The sequence below is a fragment of the Vipera berus genome (assembly GCF_964194415.1).
Source record: "Vipera berus genome assembly, chromosome: 4".
NCBI lineage: Eukaryota > Metazoa > Chordata > Lepidosauria > Squamata > Viperidae > Vipera > Vipera berus.
In genome coordinates, this window is record NC_138206.1 from 97,747,864 (window position 1) to 97,767,379 (window position 19,516).

At 40.7% G+C, this 19,516-nt stretch overlaps 1 protein-coding gene across 1 annotated transcript in view; it reads left to right on the forward strand.

The window, feature by feature from the left end:
- The first annotated feature begins 5,923 nt into the window (after positions 1–5,923).
- TM9SF2 (transmembrane 9 superfamily member 2) overlaps positions 5,924–19,516 on the forward strand; it is a 34,352-nt gene continuing 20,759 nt past the window's right edge. The window contains exons 1-7 of the mRNA XM_081326961.1: positions 5,924–6,162; positions 7,800–7,867; positions 12,747–12,840; positions 15,019–15,146; positions 15,718–15,847; positions 17,969–18,093; positions 19,083–19,197. Coding sequence (XP_081183087.1) covers positions 6,031–6,162; positions 7,800–7,867; positions 12,747–12,840; positions 15,019–15,146; positions 15,718–15,847; positions 17,969–18,093; positions 19,083–19,197 — 792 coding nt within the window. The 5' untranslated portion in view covers positions 5,924–6,030. The remainder of the gene's footprint in view (positions 6,163–7,799; positions 7,868–12,746; positions 12,841–15,018; positions 15,147–15,717; positions 15,848–17,968; positions 18,094–19,082; positions 19,198–19,516) is intronic.

Below are 19,516 nucleotides of genomic sequence, written 5' to 3' on the forward strand. Positions count from 1 at the left end.
CTTGACTGCCTGAAAACTCCTTTCATGGAGCTTGGTCCACTGCCATGGGGAGTTTTTGTCTAAGAGCCAGTGTAGCAGCTCTGCCACTGATAAAAATTCAGGAGGCCCAAGAAGGCTTGAAGCTCTCCTTTGGACCTAGGGCTTGGTGCTAGCTGAATCACTTTCAGCTTTGACTCTGCAGGATGGATGCCCTTGGCATCGATTCTAAACCCAAGGAATTCTGTGGACGGAACCCCAATCTTACATTTGTCTCTCCTGAATGTAATTCCTGCAGTGCGGAACCGCTGAAGGACGGTTCTAAGCTGCTCAGCCAGAACTTCTGTGGGTTCCCCGGCGATGAGTACATCATTGAAGTAGGGGCAGACCCCTGGAATACCTTGCAACGACGCCAGAATATGGCTGACGACTGGGACGGGGTACGCATGCTGCTGTAGTGCCCGGTTAATGGTACACTTGTAGTCAGCACATATTCGTACCTCTCCATTGGCCTTGAGTGGTGTTACAATAGGGGTCTCCCACTCCCCACTATCTACAGGCTCTAAAAAACCCTGATTAACAAGCTTGTCCAGCTCTGCATCGATTTTATGCTTTAGTACAAATGGCACACGGCGGGGCTTAACCTGAATTGGCACGACCTGGGGATTAAGTTTAAAAGCTGTTGGAGTGCCTTTGTACTCTCCCAAGCTTGGGCCAAAAACATCTGCGAATTCCTTGCAGACAGAAGTCAAATCTGTTGTTTGAGTCCGGTGAATGCCATGACCTGAATGCCCAATGCATCGAACCAATCGAGCCCTATGAGGCTCGTTCATTGGCCATCTTCCACAACAGCATCTAGCGGGCCTGAAAACCCATTGAACTTCACCGCAAGTGTGGCCTCGCCCTTGACCCCCACTCTGGAATTCTGGAAGTCGGTAAGTAGGATATTAGATAGTCATAGCTTGACCTATCTGTTACTATGGCTGCAAACGTGCCAAAAAGTTCCAATGTAGATGATGGACACAGCGGAGCCTTTGTCTAGTTCCATTTTACATTGAACTCCTTGAAGTTCGACCCGCAGTCGCAACTTCTTTTTTAAGAGGTCGATGGGCACCTGTGCAAAAAATGTTCCGACGGCTGGAGCAGAATCCTACTCGGTGTTGCCCCAGGGCCCCAGTACCTCTCCTGAAAGTCTCATCCAGCTGGCGGTCCCTCTGGCGACCTCGACAGATGGCAGCAATGTGGCCTGGTTTTCCACACGCCCGGCACGTGGCTGTCCTGAAACGGCAATCCACATGTTGATGGCGGCCTCTGCAGCCCAAACACCTCGGGAACAGAATGGCCTTGACAGTCGGCCTCTTTCCTCTTTCATGGTGCTGCTGAATTTTGTCAACTTTGTGTTAGGAGTCGGTGTCTTCCACTCGTTCGATGTTCTCGTGGTGGACGGTTTTTGTAGATGGCGTGCTTTTGGAGGGCTGCAATGCCTTCATGGCCCCTCTGGTGGCTTCATCCGCCATAACTTCCTTTAAGGCAGACATGTCAAACACAAGGCCCGGGGGCCAGATCCGGCCCATGAAGTGGTTTCATGCGGCCTGCGAAGCCATCCTGGAAACAGTGAGGGAACGGCCCCCACTGCCTTGGCCCTGGCCCAGAGACCCTCCTCCTGCCAGAGACCCTCAGATCTGTCCCACTCCTGCCCAGGCCCCCATAGGCACCCTTGATGCGAACGATGTAGAGCTGGCCACACCCACCCAGTAGGCCATACATATTCTAACCACGCCCACCCAGTAGGCCATGCCCACCTAGGCCACACCCACCCAGCCCCCTGAGGGCAACCGCAATGCTGATGCGTCCCTCAATGAAATTGAGTTTGACACCCCTGCTTTAAGGCTTCTTGAAGTGAGAGAGTCTCGTTCACAAAAGGTTTTTGCTGGAGCTCTGTTTCTGAATCCACAGACTAAGCAGTCTCTTAGTCGCTCTTCTAGGTTGGAGAAATTGCAGAGCCACGAAGCTTGACGAAGCGCTGCGATGCATTCTGTCACCGACTCGCCAGGTTGCTGTTCGCATTGTTCGAAGGCGTGCCTCCACACTATCACTGAAAGTTTTGGTTCGAAATGGTCACACAGCTTCTTTAGGTCTGCATACGTAACGGTTTCTAATGGTGCCGGGGCGACCAGGTTCTCTGCAATATTGAAGGTGGCTGGGCTGCACACGCAGAGGAGGGTCACAGCCTTCAGCCCATCTTTGCTGACTTGATTTGCACGCAGGTAGTTCTCTACACGGGAAATGTAGGATGACCATCTCTCTGGGTGTGTCATGTTGAATTCTTCAAGCTTTCCAACCTTCACCATGGTGAGAACTCTTCACGGCTCGTGTCTCGCATTGCCTCGTGCTGCTGGCTTCTTTGTAGGCCCTGGGACTGATCCTCAGGGTGGGACGGTCTCTAGCGTGGTTATCTAGGCAGACTGAGGGGGGGGGAACACTGTTCCCTACCAGGCTCTGTGCTGGTCTCACCCTGTAGTGACTTCAGGCTCTTACGATGAAGCAGCACATCCCATATTCGTTGCCAGTGTTGTGTAACTAGTTCTTTGCAGGCATTGAGCGAGACAGAAGGTTCAAAACAGCAACATACTTTATTGAAGGTCAAACAGAACAGAAGCAATAAGGGAGCTGCTGTGCAGTTATTTATATGGTTGGCCAATAGGCGGCGACCAATAGGTTTGAAGCATAAGTTTCCCACCCAAAGACCTACTTAGCCAGCTGGAGACAACCAGCCTGGGCTGGTTAGCAACTGTTACAACATGCATGTGAACTAGCACTTAGCAATTGAATGCAAGCAATTAGCAAGCAGTGCAACAAGAGCAAACACAATATATACAAAAAGCCAAAACATTACACCGATCATAAACCATGGTTAGATTATACACAACTCCTACATTAAACTATATTTAAACTATATTTTTGCTTTGTGTGATGTGTAATCCCAGGCTAAATGTCACAGGTTTTGTTGGTTTCAGAAAGCTGAAGATGCTTCTTCTTCTTGGATTAAATATGCTCATGAAACAATATAAATTTAGGAGGTGAGGAATAGTGAATTGTATTTAATCTACAGACAGTACTCAATCAGATCATCTTCCACTCTGAGAAAGCCATTTAGTATAAGGGAGAGATGAAAGAGACAATCACTTAAGCATGAGCCAGCAGTGTGCAGCAGCAGCCAAAAAAGCTAATACAATCTTTTGATGCATAAAAGAGGCAAAGAATCAGAATCATGTGAAATATTAATAACACTTTACAAATCCTTACTGCATCCAGTTTTGGTCACTACAAAAAAGACATTGTGACTTTGGAAAAAGTGCAAAGAAGAGCAACTAAGATAATTAAAGGCCTGGAGACAAAAACATATGAACAAAGGATGCAGGAATTGGGTATGGCTAGTCTAGAAAAAAGGAAGACAAGGGGTGACATGATAGCAGTATTCCAGTATTTCAGGGGTTACCACAAAGAAGAGGGGGTCCATTTATTGTCCAAAGCACCAGAAGGCAAAACAAGACACAATTTATGGAAACTAATCAAGAAGAGAAGCAACCTGGAATTAAGGTGAAACTTCCTAATAGTGAGGACAACTAACCAGTGGAACAGTTTGCCTTCAGAAGTTGTAGGTGATTCATCACTGGAGGTTTTTAAGAAAAAAAAATGTCTGAAATGATATAGGGTCTCCTGCCTGAGCAGGGAGTAGGGCTAGAAGACCTCCAAAGTCCCTTGCAGCTCTATTCTGATTGAAGTGAGGAGAGGAAAGAAGTGAAGATTAAAAGGGGAGAATTTATAAAGCAAGCAGCAATACAGTTTTGCATAGAGATCAAAAGAAAGACTACTGCAGTAATTCACTTAACAAATGTGGCAAAAAAGTTGTGAAATGAGGCAAAATTAATTTAACAAATTTCTCACTTAGCAACATAAATTCTGGCCTCAATTGTGGTTGTAAGGTCTACTTGTAGTTTTAAATTTCTGGGAGTAGTTCTTGGAATCTGGAAGTATGTAAACATTGTTTCATTGTCCTGTTGAAGACAGAAGATAAACTAAGTAGAGCTTATTGTTAATTCTTGTAACTGCAGTGCAGAGATGTGATGTACATTTTTAAAATATGTCCTGATGATGTTTCCTTCATCTCATCCTCAGTTTGCCATAAAGTCAGCTTTAGGTGATATTTCACGTTCAGGTTTTAATGTTGAGCTTTTGTCCCAAAATATTTTTAGCCGTGAATATGACTAAGACAAAAACAGTGGTGATAAAGCTGTTGTTGTTAGTTGCGAAGTCGTGTCTGACCCATCGCGACCCTATGGACAACGTTCCTCCAGGCCTTCCTGTCCTCTACCATCTTCTGGAATCCGTTTAGGCTCACGCCTAATGCTTCAGTGACTCCATCCAGCCACCTCATTCTCTGGGCTGCAATTGGTGACACATGGAATGCTGTGGCATGCTTATCATTGCCCACACCACATTTTGGACCAGCTGTATTATCTGAGTAGTTTCCAAAGCAGCCCCATACAAAGCACATTGTAGTAGACCATTTGAGAGATGAAGTTTAGGGTATCAGTGTCTGGAGGGTTTCTCCATAACCTGAAGGAGGTTCTGAGGATGTTGGGAGGCAGCCTCCAAGCAGTCGTTTTTCTCCCTGGATTTTTGTCTTTGATAGCACTTTGTTTCCCAAGTTTCTTTCATGCCCACCTCTGTTTTTCAAAACTGAACTCTTTCCAAGCTTTCAGTAAGATGGACAACAGCAAACCTCTGCTGTTTTAGTTAGGGGAGAAAAGGATAGATAGATAGAGAGATAGAGAGATAGAGAGAGAGAGAGAGAGAGAGACAGACAGACAGACAGACAGACAGACAGAGACAGATAGTAAACAAGTTACATACAGATACACTTTTAAAATGTCAGTATGGAGAAGAAATACGTCACCTACATGATCAATCCTATCTTCTTATACCATTGAGACAATTTATATTTGGTACAAGCAACCTGATCTTTTGCACAGACTTTTTTTTCAATTATTAAATAGCTACTGTAGTTTGTGTTTAAGTTATTGATTCAAAGGTCAATAGTATGCTTTAAATGATTGGCCTCAGAGTAGCTGTACCCTTCTGGCAGGGCACAATGTGAGAATCAGTAATAAATCACGTACATGAACCACAATTAACCCAAGAGGTCAACCTAGCATATTACAGTTAGCATTTCTTCAATTAAATCCTCATAGTTTTGCAACCGTTATCCATTTAGGCATTTAAACCAGTCTCATTAACCATGTTTCCTGGTTAAGCTTGTAGAGCCACACAGCTGAGGTCCAACGGAGTATAATGTAAATCCTCTGGGGTGGGTAAGCAGAATTAAAAATGTTCATCCTGGTGAAAAGTCACTTCTAAAGGCATACACATAAAACAAAGAGAGTCTTAAAGCATGATGGTGTCATTCTATCTCCGACAAAAACTTGCTTAATTTGATCACTCCCAATTTTTTTAGTTTATTGAGGCTAGCCCTCTAAAACTAAATAACTGTCAGAATCCATTTATATTGTATTCATAAATGTATGTTTAAAACATTATTCCATGGATTCTGCCATCTCCCGAAGAGAAGAGAATGGATGTGTATTGTATATTGAACCAGTATTAGGCATTTCAAAGGAAAGGAGAAGCCTTTTGAACTGGGGAAACAATACCCTTTTGAGTGCCACTTCTATCAGCCTCGCTAGTTGGCGGGGGAACTCTGGGAATTGAAGTCCTCGCTTCTTAAAACCGGTCTAGATTTTGAACTTCAGACTGCTCCTTAACTGGGCCACGCCTTCCTTAGCCCCTCCTAGCCCCGCTGTAACCATGGCAGTCAAGAAACATCCCGCCCTCACACCCTTTTAAGCGGAAATGACTCTTCAGGCACTTCCCGCGATCTCCGGTTGACGTGTCTGCCGAAACCGGAAGTAGCAGCCGAGGGGGCTCGGTCGTGGAGCTGCGGGGTTTTGTTTTGTTTGGGCTTCGTCTCCGTCCTCGTCTCGGGGGGTTGCCATGGCGGTCGCGCGGCTGCTGCTGTTTTCCACAGTCCAGGCGGTTCTTCCGCCCTTCATCTTCTCTTTCTACCTGCCTGGCCTGGCCCCCGTTAACTTCTGCGAGAAGTCGGATAAGGTCTCGGACTGCAAGGTCTGTGGCTGAGGAGGAGGGTCCCGGGAGCGGGTCCGGACGGGACGGGACGGGACGGGACGGGGCTGGGAGGGTTAGGGGAGCGGCGAGCTTTCCTCCCCAAGTTCTCTGCCTCAGTGGCAGTTGCTGGTGATAATAAAAGGTCTCCGGTCGAGTCGGCTTTGCGATTGGCTACCTTCCTTGGCCATGATCCTGAAGTGCTTTTTAGTCCTGGGTTGCTTTTTTCCAATCACACCTTGTCTGCTAAGATCTGTTGGTCTGGCATCCAAATCAAATCTCATCCTATTTAACTTCTTTTCTTTCTCCTTCTGCCAAAGTTGACTAAGGGGCTATTTATTGCCTGTTTGCAAAAACCCAAAGTTAAAACGCCCCCCCCCCCTTCGTTGCCTTCTTGAATGGGTCATCTAATTTTCTTTGATTGCAATGCCAAAGTGAGTTGGTATTGCTTTTTCTGGTTTGGTTGGGCTTTTGATCTTCCTGACCTTGGCCATCAACCTGGCACTTGAGTGTCTAGTGTTCTTTAGAATTCAAATAGTTGAAGTTATAAATTTTTTTTAAAAAAGTTTATTATCCAGTCTAATTCATATTTTGCCAACGTGAAGCCGGACGCAAGGGAGTAGCCATCCCACAGTCCCATTTTAATGGGCAGATGGGCTTTAAAAAGAAAAAATCTGCTTTTGATTTTAGGGTGAAGTCTCAAACACAAATATAGCTCACCTGTTCTCTGATCTCGCCTGTAATTGGCACTTGTCATTATCTTGAGAATTGATCCATAGTAAGGTTTTTCTGAATTTTCCTCCTCCTATTTTACCCACAACAGCAAACCTGTTTGTGAAGTGGGTTGGGCTGAAAGATAGTGACTGGCTAATTTGAACATCTGTTGATAAAATATTGTTTCAGTACTGCTATACAATAAAATTTCTGTTTCTCTGGTCTGTTACTTAAATGATTAATCCTACAATATTTCTTCCTATGGGTTACATGCATTAAAAGTTGTAACCTTCTGTCCCAACTTCCTGATCTGTTCTAGGAGCTGTTAGCATCCACATGCATCAGATGTAGGAAATATGGTTATCCTAAAAAGAGCAAAAAATTCCTATTACCAACTAGATCCATTTGCTACTGGAAAATAGAATTCAGTAAAAGCAAATTTACTTGAGATGTCAGTTGTTCTAAATCAGGGGTGTCAAACTCAATTTCATTGAGGGCCACATCAGCATTGTGGTTGCCCTCGGGGGGGGGGCTGGTGGGTATGGCCAGGGTGGGCGTGGCCTACTGGGTGGGCGTGGCTAGTGTGTGTATGGCCTACTGGGTGGGCGTGGCCAGCTCTACATTGGCATCAAGGGTGCCTATGAGGGCCTGGGCAGGAGTGGGACAGATCTGAGGGTCTCTGGCAGAAGGAGGGTCTCTGGGCCAGGGCCAAGGCAGTGGGGGCCGTTCCCTCACTGTTTCCAGGATGGCTTCAGGGGCCACATGAAACCACTTCGCGGGCCGGATCTGGCCCCCGGGCCTTGTGTTTGACATGTCTGTTCTAAATAAAGTACTAATGTTCAAAATACTTTTAATTACATTGTAGCTAAGAAAATCAACATGGGTTAAACTAATTATCTCTAATAATCTGTTCTTGCTTTTTTCAGTCTGTGATAGAACTATTTGTAAATAGACTGGATTCTGTGGAATCAGTCCTTCCTTATGAATATACTGCGTAAGTATATTAAATCTTATTCCTAATTTGGTTTGTAACACTGAACTACTTTATGAATGCTTTGCTAAGCTAAAAAAGGAATGGCTGTCTCAGTTCAGCTATGGTGGAAAATTACTTTTGCCCTTAAAATTAGTTACTTGGTATAATATTTGATTTGTTAAGTCCTATTCGAAGCATTTATCCTGAGGACAGTATTGTATTCATTTGCTCAGTTGTACAAGTTAATTTTATAATTTAGCTCTACTATTCTAAATATGGGACATTTTGTTCCATAATATAGATGTCATAATGTATATCTAATAAAGGTTATTTTAGTTGTGATCTATTGTATTTTAGAATCTGATAACTAAAAATGTTCAAATTGCTAAACTAATTAATTCTAAATAACAGTATTTATTAGATTTCCTGCACATCTTAATACACAAATACAATTCTTTTGGAAAATATAATCAACTTTTTCCCCAAGTATAAACATTAAAAATGAAAAAAATATGAGATCTTACACAAGAATGCAGATCTGATAAGATATGACACTCATAATATTTTGGGTTATTTTTACTTTAAAAAGCTTAAAACTTTTTTCTTTTTGTCTTAGTATTTTCTGAGCAAAGGTTGTCATTTAGGATAATGTGACTGCCAGGGTGCTTGATGATGTTACATTGGTTGGTTAGTGATTGTTTGACATCAAATTGTTGTTATGTGGTTGACTTTTAGCAACCACAGAAATAGATCTCCATGACAAACATTTCTAATCTGGTCCTTCAAGTCTTCCAGTGGTGCGCCCCTTGCCAGTCCATCTATCAAGCTACCAACCATCTTTTTCTCTTCCATCTTTTTCCAAAATTAGATCCTTTTCCAGAGAGCCAGGCCTTTGCATAATGTGTCTGAAATATAATAAGTTAAGCTTGATGTTTCTTAAGTGAAAATTTTGGGTTGATTTATTCAGTGGTCCATTTGTTTGTTTTTTGCCTGTACATGGTGTTGTCACCAACACCAAAGGTCAAAAGTATCAAAACTTTTTCTATCCTGTTTCTTTTAAATCCAACTTTTACTTCAGTACAGGCTGTTCTTGAGTTACAAATGGAATGGAGCCTGCCCATTCCATTCGTAACTTGAAAATTCATGAGAGTGAATCTCATACCTCGAACGAGATCACTCTGCTTTCACCCACGCATTTGCTAATTGAATGCATGGGTGAATGCATGGTTCGTTAAGTGCACATGAGGTATCTCAGGGTGGGGAAGGCCATGGACGACCTAGTGATGGAACAAGGCCTCCCTGATCCACTAAGATATCTCATGTTTCCCCCTGCCTTCCTGCTGTGCTGGACTCACCTTGCAAAAATCTTCTCTACCGTGGTTTCTTTCCCTTTAAGGGAGAGGAGACTCAGCTTGAAAATGCTTTTTGCGCCAACAATGGAAGCTCCTGGGTGCTGTAATATTGCTTGCGTTCAAAAGAGATCATGGCCCCCAGAACCTTTCGTTCTTGGGGGGGGGGAGTGTTTGCTTCATTTGCTTGCCTATGGGACAAAGCATGGAATCGAAATTGGCCGGACACAGGAACCAATACTGTCCATGGCCCATGTGTGCTGCTCGCTCGCATGCGCTGGTCTTAGTTTGAGGGCAGGAATGAAGCCTTCAACTGAGTGGAGAGGCATCACGGGGTGAGTCCCTTTGTACCTATGTCCAAGCTGCTGGTGGCGTCAGCCACCTGAGCAGCCATGATTTCCCCACCCAGCTACCGAGCCACCCAGCCCACCCAACCTACTCCTTGCCTGACTGGCCGATAACACAAATCCTGACCGCTCTTCTCCTTCTTGTCCTCCTTGTCCAAAAGGAAGAAAGCAGAGGTGCAGAGCAGGATTGTCTCTTATTGAGAACAATCCTGCTGTGCACCTCCGTTTTCTATCCACTCAGAGCAGAGAAACCCAAGCCGCTGCAACACTTTTTATCCAAATGGAGACCTGACAGAGATTGGAAGCTCCGTGTGACTGCCAGTGTGGTTCTTCAGAAACAGAGAGGAATGCTTCAGTTGTGAAACACCTCATTGCCAGTCACATAGAGCTTCCAGTCTCTGTCAGGTCTCCGTTCAGATAAAAAGTGTTTCAGCACCTATGGGGATATTCAAAACGCAGCAATTCACTGTGTTTCCAAGCATTTTATTTGCTCACAAATGGAGTTCCCCATCTCCCCAAGGTCTCTGTTCAGATAAAAAGTGAGCACCTCACTGCGTTTCCAAGTGTCCCTAGGCACCAAATACCTTTTATCTGAACAGAGACTTGGGGAGATGGGGAGCTCCGTCTGTGAGCCATTGGGATGGTTGAAAACGCAGCGAATCACTCCATTTTCACATGATGCATTTGCACACGTATGGAGCTCCTAGTCTCCCCAAGGTCTCCATTCGGATAAAAAGTATTCTGGTGGTGGAGCAGGGGACAGGCACAGAGTTTGCTCCAAAAATGATAGTTTCTGGGGACTGTGATGTCGCGAGAGTTCAGGTACCCATTCTCTGCAAAAGATGCATGAACTTGCACAATATTATGGCATCCAGGTGTTTCCATTGACTCTCCTCTCCCTCAAAGGCAGAGATTGTGGCAGAGAGGAGACAGATCTTCTCAAGGTGAATCTGGCACGGCATGGCAGGAAGGGAGGGGGAAGTGTTGTGGGGAGCGGGGGCGATAGGGTGAATGTTGCAGAGTCTCTGCAGTTGTTTGTAAGGGTGAACTGCCATGGTGTTGCAACATTTGTAATTTTGGGAGTTTCTCGTAAACACTAGGGAGCGCTTATTGCGTAACTTCAAACAAGTGTTAAGTGAACACTCCTAACTCGGGGATTACCTGTAGAGCAGACATGTCAAACACAAGGCCTGGGGGCCGGATCCAGCCCGCAAAGTGGTTTCATGTGGCCCGTGAAGCCATCCTGGAAACAGTAAGGGAACGGCCCCCACTGCCTTGGCCCTAGCCCAGAGACTCTCCTTCTGCCAGAGACCCTCAGATCTGTCCCACTCCTGCCCAGACCCCCATAGGCACCCTTGATGTGAACGATGTAGAGCTGGCCACACCCACCCAGTAGGCTATACGCACTCTAGCTACGCCCACCCCGGCCATACCCACCCGGCCCCTTGAGGGCAACCGCAATGCTGATGCGGCTCTCAATGAAATTGAGTTTGATACCCCTGCTGTAGAGTATAAGAGGGAATGCCATTAGTGCTTTGCTAGTGGCCCTCAACATAGGGCATGGGGAATATTAGTTTTGAAGGCTTGACTGCTCTGACATTAATAGAAAATTGCAGTGCCAGATGGAATAATCTAAATACCTAATAGTGAAATTGCATTTTTATTTTCTAAGGCCATTTTTGGTTGATGTGCAAAATATATTTTAAGTAGTTGATTCACCCTCGTTCAAACCGGAAGATAATTAAATTTTGCCCCAATTTTCAAGCTAAGAAGTTTCTAACGTTAGCTTGGTGTACTGTCCTACAATCGACTGTATTTGGAAGGTAGATATAAGAAAATAACCTATACCTCCTAACTGTCCCCATGCAACACAGGCACTATAAAATCCACTAGCCAATGTCTTACGTATTTATTAAATTTGTATGGATGTCCATTTCACAAAAAGCAACTCTGGGCAGTGTCAACAAACCAATAAATCAATACATATATAAATATAAAATCAATATAAAATATAAAAATACATATTAAAAGATAAATATTATAAAAATAAATATGTAAACCCTATGGAAAAAGAGGATAAGAATAGCTACCTCAGCAATGGAGCCATCTAAGTATGTCTCCAGTTCCCTGGGACCCCAGGCCTGATAACATAATCATATCGGATTTATAAAGAGGATACTGATTCTTTCTGCATGCAGTTTTTTCCCATCTGACTAGTTGGACTCTGTTTCTTTGAAAGTCGCCAGGTTTTGTTATGTTGTTGTTGTTAGTTGCGACGTCGTCCATCGCGACCCCATGGACAACGTTCCTCCAGGCCTTCCTGTCCTCTACCATCTTCTGGAGTCCATTTAAGCTCACGCCTACTGCTTCAGTGACTCCATCCAGCCATCTCATTCTCTGTCGTCCCCTTCTTCTCTTGCCCTCAATCTTTCCCAGCATTAGGCTCTTCTCCAGTGAGTCCTTCCTTCTCATTAGGTGGCCAAAGTATTTGAGTTTCAACTTCAGGATCTGGCCTTCTAAAGAGCAGTCAGGGTTGATCTCCTCTAGGAGGTTTTGTTATACTACTACCAAAATAAATTGGGAACTGACACTCCTTGACTACTGTCATTCACAGACTGAAAGATATAAACAAATGGATAATAAGAGATTCTATTGCTATATGCATACCGGTAGTAACTGAAGGATTTACACTTCCTCCTTGACTATAGGTGATAGTTTTAAATTCAGAAGTTTGGTGACATCAGTATATTTTCCCAGATGCCATTTTTTTCACTTTTGTTACTGTATAGTTTTAAATGATGTGATTTTAGTTTTAAGATATCACCTTTGGTATTAACATTATGTTAAAATATTTATATACATTAAACATAAATTCATGTCTAGGATGTCACCTAAGATGATATTCTCTGATGTATTATTTTCTTTTGTTTCTTGTTTGCTTGACTGCCTCCGTTTTATTTGGGTCATTGACCAAAATAAAGGTTTGACTTTCTGACTAGTTCTTGTTGGTGAGATATATTAAAATAAAACGGTTCCAAAATAAGATTGAAAGTGTTAATTTCTGAAAACCTGTAAGTTATTTAAAATTATTTTAAAAAAATAGCCTGGACCTTTGGTAAAAAGTGATGACCAGAGGCTCTTCAAATAAAATATTTTAACCCATACTGAGATGTTGGAATTTTATAAATCTGTATTCTTCCATAGATTTGATTTTTGTCAAGCAGAGGGAGGAAAACGACCTTCTGAAAACCTTGGCCAAGTATTGTTTGGTGAGAGGATTGAACCATCTCCCTACAAGGTATAATCCTCATTTGAACAATGAACAAATGTAAAATTGCAAAAGAGAAAGCATGAATCTCACCAAAATGAAAGCTTGGGCAGAGTTGTCACATGGGAAGAACCAGTATGTAGCATTCATGGACCAGTTTTAGAAACTTGGGAGGAACCTGCAGATGCTAGACCTACTCTGGTTTTTGTTTGCTTGTTTGTTTGTTTGCTGCTGCTAGGATTAACAACAGCATTCTAATTTGGTTTGCTGATAATGGCTTCATTTTGCATTTCTCACAGTGCAATTCCTTGATGGAGATGTTGCGTGAAAACTAAAATGGCACTGGTGCATACAGCTGCTCATATCCTACTTGTTTGGTTTTCTGGCAAATGATAGGCAGACAATCTGAAAGCAGCTTTCACTGAACATTAGGCTTGCTGATGCCATTTGATTTTCACACACTGCAGTGCTGGTACTGAATTGTATGATTATCAGGTATTGCATTGTGTAGAAGTGAAAAAAGTACAGTTATGTGAAAAAGTAAGTACCGCACGTTGTAAAGATTTTATTTATGCATGTGGACAAATCCGTTATTTTATCTTCAGTCAAATTTATATATATATATATATATATATATATATATATATATATATATATATATATATATATATATATATATATATATATATATATATATATATATATATATATATACACATACACACATACATATACACACAGGTGACATACTTGCACAAAACAACTGTGAAAAATTAATTCTAAAATAAAAGTGAGCTTACCTGCTGTAAAATGTGTGTTGCAGGACTGACAGTTCTTCTCCCCCAGTGATATATTTTTTCCACATGACTGTAGCTATGCTGCTGAATCCATTTCCATGAGCCATCACTTATCAGCATACTGGACTGTTGTATGCCGTTGGTCAGCCCTGCTACGGTTTATTGTCTGACATAGTCTGTTTTTGTTTTTTTAGGCATATAATTTATCTGGGCAGACTCTGCTTTCTGTGATTAGACAGAAGGCGACATGCAGCACAAGCAGAGCCGAGGAGAGCTTAAGGTGCTTTCAGGCAATAAAGTGGGAAAGGCCCAAGTTTTAAAAGAACTGAGTTTTTGAAAACTACCTCAGCTGCCTCCAATTCATCCTATTAATTGTGATTAAGTTAGATTCCTTTTTTAACTGTGCAACTTTAGGCCACAACTGCTGCATTAATTATCACCAGGGTTTAAGAATGCTCTGAAAGAAGCCCCGGGATCTATTCTTACATTTTCAGAAAGTCACTTAGTGTGGAATTAAGTTTTCAACATAATTTAAAATATAATGACTGTTTCTTTTCATTGTGCTATAGTGTTTCTTTCTCATTAAAATGCCACTGACAGATATGGCAGATGCATTATTGTGTTAAGGCTGATCATATGACATTCATGTGATCAACTAGGCCTTTATTGTGCAGATTCTATATCACTGAGTACATTTTTTTCCTAACTCGATGCTTTCTAGATATGGTGAATTACAATTCCTATTACTTCAAGTAGTCTTTCTGATGGGAATCATAGTGCAATGCATCTGGAAGGTTGGGAAAGGATGTGCTAGAATTTCTCTGTACAGCTATCCTGATATTTACCTTCTGTTTTTAACATTGGTTTTATTATTTGACTTCTGCTTTAGTCTTGATGGGACAACAGATTTCATTAAATGTCAACTGATACTTGGTACTTATTGGGGCCCTTCAAAAATAGAGGAGCCTATGTATGAAAATACTCCTCAGGTTTCATTATTGTCATGTGTTTGCAATTCTATTCCCCTGTGTTTGGAAGAATCTACCCTATAGAAAAGTGTAACTTAGTTGTTAAACTGTAAGCTGAGTCCTTCTGAATTGGAAACCTGATTTCTTTTTCCATATAGATTCAAGAAAGATTTGGTTCATATTCTTGTTTAAGAGAAACAAATTGACATAGAATAATTGCACTACAGCCTTATTTGGTTTCAACTAACAATTACATTAGAAATATGAATTTATACAGAAGAGATAATGCTCCTTTTAGCGAGTGATATCTTGATTGCATAAATTAATTCAACAGTAGTATGAATCTGCAGCTAATTAGTATATTTGCATAAAATTTCTGTCTTAACTGTGCTATAGATTTTAAGAGAATTCCACATAACCTGAATATTTTTCATTTTTCATAGTTTACCTTTAACCAAAAAGAGACTTGCAGACATGTTTGTACAAAAGAATATGAGCTTAATAAACCTGAATATAGGCAAAAATTACAATTTCTGAAAAAGAGTATGCTGTTAAACTATCAGCATCATTGGTGAGTTTACAATTTTAATATATGTGGTTTACCTTTAAGCAGAAATAATTGTTTTATGGGAAATAGAAGTTAAAATAGAAGCAATGGTTGTTTGAAGTAAGTGCTGTGGATTGACACACAATTGTCAATCCACAGTTAAAACCTTACTTAGCTAAAGTAAAAGACTACCATATAAACAGCTCTTATGGTACTTTAAAGAATATTTTTTATTATGTAAAATGCATAATTTCTTTCTTTGTTAAATAGCTGGAAGATTCTTAATTGTTTTTTGGCTACAAAATTCTGATCTGACTAATCCCCTGGATTATTTAAAATATGCAATTTAATATATTGACAATCAAAATACAAGTAAAAAAATAAATATTTATATTATTTGTTCACTCAAACTGCAAACTCCCCCAATCTTTCCTAGTTAGGAATGTTCTCTGTAGAAATTGCTCTGGAGTCCAGTTTGTAATATTTTCAGTATGAGTTTTTTTGTCTTGGATCTTTAAATATTTAAATATTGATATTTAGCTTTAATGTTGTTTCCTGAAGCATTTATCATAACAGCAATTTTATTTTTTAATAGGATTGTGGATAATATGCCGGTAACGTGGTGTTATGAGGTTGAGGACAACCAGAAATTTTGCAATCCTGGATTTCCCATTGGTTGCTATGTTACAAAAGAAGGACATCCCAGAGGTGCCTGTGTTATAAGTGTAAGTTCCTTGAAAGTTCACCTTGAGACAAGCCAATCTGTCTACCTTTTGACATCAGAATTTGCAAACATTTGAACTGTGACTAAGTTGCTTATTTTTGTCTCTAATTGAGTGAAAGCTTTATCAAGGCCTTTATTAATATGTTACTGTTTGGTTTAAATGGTTGACATTGGACTTATCAAGGTAAGGATTGTCCTACATATCTTTTATACAAATAAGCCATACGGTTTTTATTTCACGTGACTGGTTTTTGTTGTGTAAGAAGGCATCTTGTATGCTTTGATTTAATTCTGAGTCCTTACAGATGAGTAGAACAGGATGAGGGTATTTAAAGATAAAATAATCAGAATTATCTCCATCAGTCTGATAATTATCTGTAGCCTGCTAAGATTGCACAGTATAGCTAAACATTGCTGAATTAATCTTCATACTTTACACCTTTCCACATCAAAATGATTTGGAGTATTTGGGTTTTCAGAGGAAGAAAACGTGTTTTTAAAACATGAGATATTCATTTTTACAATTTATTTGAACTCGCTTTCAAACAATTATGTTTAGCACCACAATTATTTACTTGATCTACAGAAATTAGACTTTTAAATGTTTCTAGCAATTGTAATACTTTGTATCAAAATAAATGCAATTAGCTACTGGCAGTTAACTGTACAGATAGTCCTTGCTTAATGTCCACTCATTTAGCAACTGTTCGTAGGTGCTGAACAAGGGTGACTTGCGATGGATCCTCATAAGTGTGGATGTTTTGGCATCTCTACAGTCATATGATCATATTTTGGGTGCTCAGTAACCAGCTCATAATTACAGTGTCACAGCGTCCCACAGTCATGTGGTTGCCATTTGCAATTTTCATTGCTGGCTTCCGACAAGCAGAGTCAATGGAGAAGCTGGCATGAAGTCCCAAAGGGCAATCACATGATTCTCTGGGCTTTGCCTAATAATAGCCACTGGAATTGCCAGAGCTGCTGTTGTAAGTCAGCATGGTTAGTCCTTACACCTTCATTACTTGGTGATGGAGTTCCCAGTCCCACTTATTCTTGGTAAGTGAGGATTATCTGTAATTTGAACATTTAAAATTGATTTTATTTGATACGGATACTTTGTTTAAAATGTAATTTAGCTTGATTTTTTTATTCTTTAGTAACAGCAAAATGTAGCTCTAGACATTCTTATTGTTAATATACCACATATTTTATGCTCTAATTTATTTTATGCATAAAAAGTAGCACTGACACACAGTACCTGAACAGTTTATGAGCTGAGAGTGAAACTGTGAATTAGAAATCACCTTCTTACTTGACTTGTAATAGTAAACCATACAGTTAGTTCACATATCGGGCACTGGTGATAATAACTTTAGGCCCTTGTCGTTCCATCTGTGAGTAGGTGTACAACTGATAGCTAACAAATCATCTGCAGCTTGGATAGCAAACTTAACATGACATCTGAATGTGGGACTGAAGTGAAGAAAGCCAGAATCCTGCCTCAGTGGCGTAGCGTGGGTTGTCAGCACCTGGGGCAAGGCAAGTAATTTGCGTCCCCCTAACCCGTGAAAATACTGATGTAATTAAAGTAAAATGCATCTAATGCGCCCCCCCAGATGTTGCGCCCGGTGCGGCCGGCCCCCCCCTGCACCCCCCACGCTACGCCACTGCCTGCCTCTATTAACAAGAGAGAAAAATTGTGAGTGGGTCTGTTCATAGCACTCACAGCTTAGTGTTATGAGTTGTGGTAAGCACTGGGCTTGTGTTTTGGCTTCCTCTGAAAGTAGAGAGTTTCTCAGCTTTCCTTTCCATAGAGCAATCCTCAGGAATGATTCATTATTAAATTATTGGAAAGATGCTAAAAGTACTTAAGAATGATTCTCAGCAAGAAATCCAAACATCTGAATCAGGTCCAGACTCATTGGTAGTAGTTCTTCGGTTTATCATCTTAATAAATCTTCAAGTCTTGCTTTTGGTAATGGTTTAACTGGAAACAGTTAAATGGAAGCTCATTATGGCGGTGTTTACATATAGGATAGCACACAATCCGGAACAGGCCCAGTTTATTCAATTTAAAAATAATACCCATGTTCTAATTTACTTTTTTATTTTTTTTCTGTAGTCAGAATTCCATGATTCAGATACTTTCTATATATTCAACCATGTGGATATTAAAATAGTCTATCATGTTGTGGAAAATGAAGCACCAAGGGCGAGACTTGTAGCTGCTAAACTTGAACCAAAAAGGTGAATATCAAGTTTTATGTTAGAGAACACGAGATTATGTGGGATGCATGAAGCAAATGAGATTTCTTGACAGTTAAAACAAACTAAGGAAACTTAATGTGCCATCTACAGGGAGCTTCTATAATTTGGCCAGATATCTGAAGCCAAAGAAAATGTGTACATAAACAAAAAACCTGGGACTAATATTTATTGCTTGCATTTATACCCAAGTTTTGTCAGAGAATTTGAGGTGACTTAATGGGTCTCCCTCCATTAATTAGATCCCCATCACAACAGTTGTATGAGGTCCAAATATGATTGTGAGAGAGTGACTGGCCCAAAATCTTTTGGGGAGTCATTCATTCATTCATTTTTGTTTTAGCACTGCCTGACTCAAGAGTGGCTTTGGGCCGGCCACAGTAAAATTAACAGAATCAAAAATAATACAGTAAAAAACCTCTTTAGCCACATGAGTACTTGAACCTGGTCTCCACTATTCAAATCAACACCTTGATTACTGTGTTACAGTAGAAATGAAATACAGTATATATTGGTGAATTCTGTGACTGTATCTTTATTCAGCCAAAGCCTTAAATATTGTATGATGCCTTTTAAAGAAATGTTCTTAGGGATAAGTAGCCATAATGGATTGAGTAGAATTTTGCTTTGTAATGGGATTCAGCTTGAATGATAGTTTTGACTTTGTAGTATGTCCATTCTTTCTGATTTAACTACAACACTTCAGGCTGTTTGAAGTTTTATTTTTCCCTGTGCAAATGTATATAAATCCATGGCCAACACTTCCCATCTGGGTCTCTTACTTTCTATGTAGTCATGCTTACTCTTTTCTACCTTTCTTTTGTTGATATAATTAAATTTGCCTCTTCATAAATTAGGTTTCTAATGTTATGACTACAAAATATTCTACTTTGGGCTTTTATATTAAAATATAGTTAAGATTGAATATGCATATTGTGATTATACCTCTAATTTGTTTCTTTTTTTGTTAGTTTCAGGCACACAAATATTGACAAACCAGACTGCTCAGGACTACCTATGGATTTAAGGAACACTATTAATGATGGAACTGTCAAAATTGCTTATACATATTCAGTTAGTTTTGAGGTTGGTATAGATGCATCTTTCCTCTTGTGGCATGAAAATAAAATTATGAGTGTATGGTCACAGCATATTTAAGTGAATTAACTCTGGTTAAGCTGTTTATTTATCCAAGGCACCAAACAGCATGCCAAACTGATCAGCTGTGATTTGATGGTTATATTCTGTTATGGGTGCTCTATTGTTGGAAATTTTCAACAAGAGATTGGGCAATCATTTGTCTAGGATGGCATAAGGTCTTCTGACTTAGGCAGGGGTACCTCCAAAGTCCCTTCGAACCCTATGATTCTACGTCTACATCTATTTAGTCAGCAAGCTAGTGCAG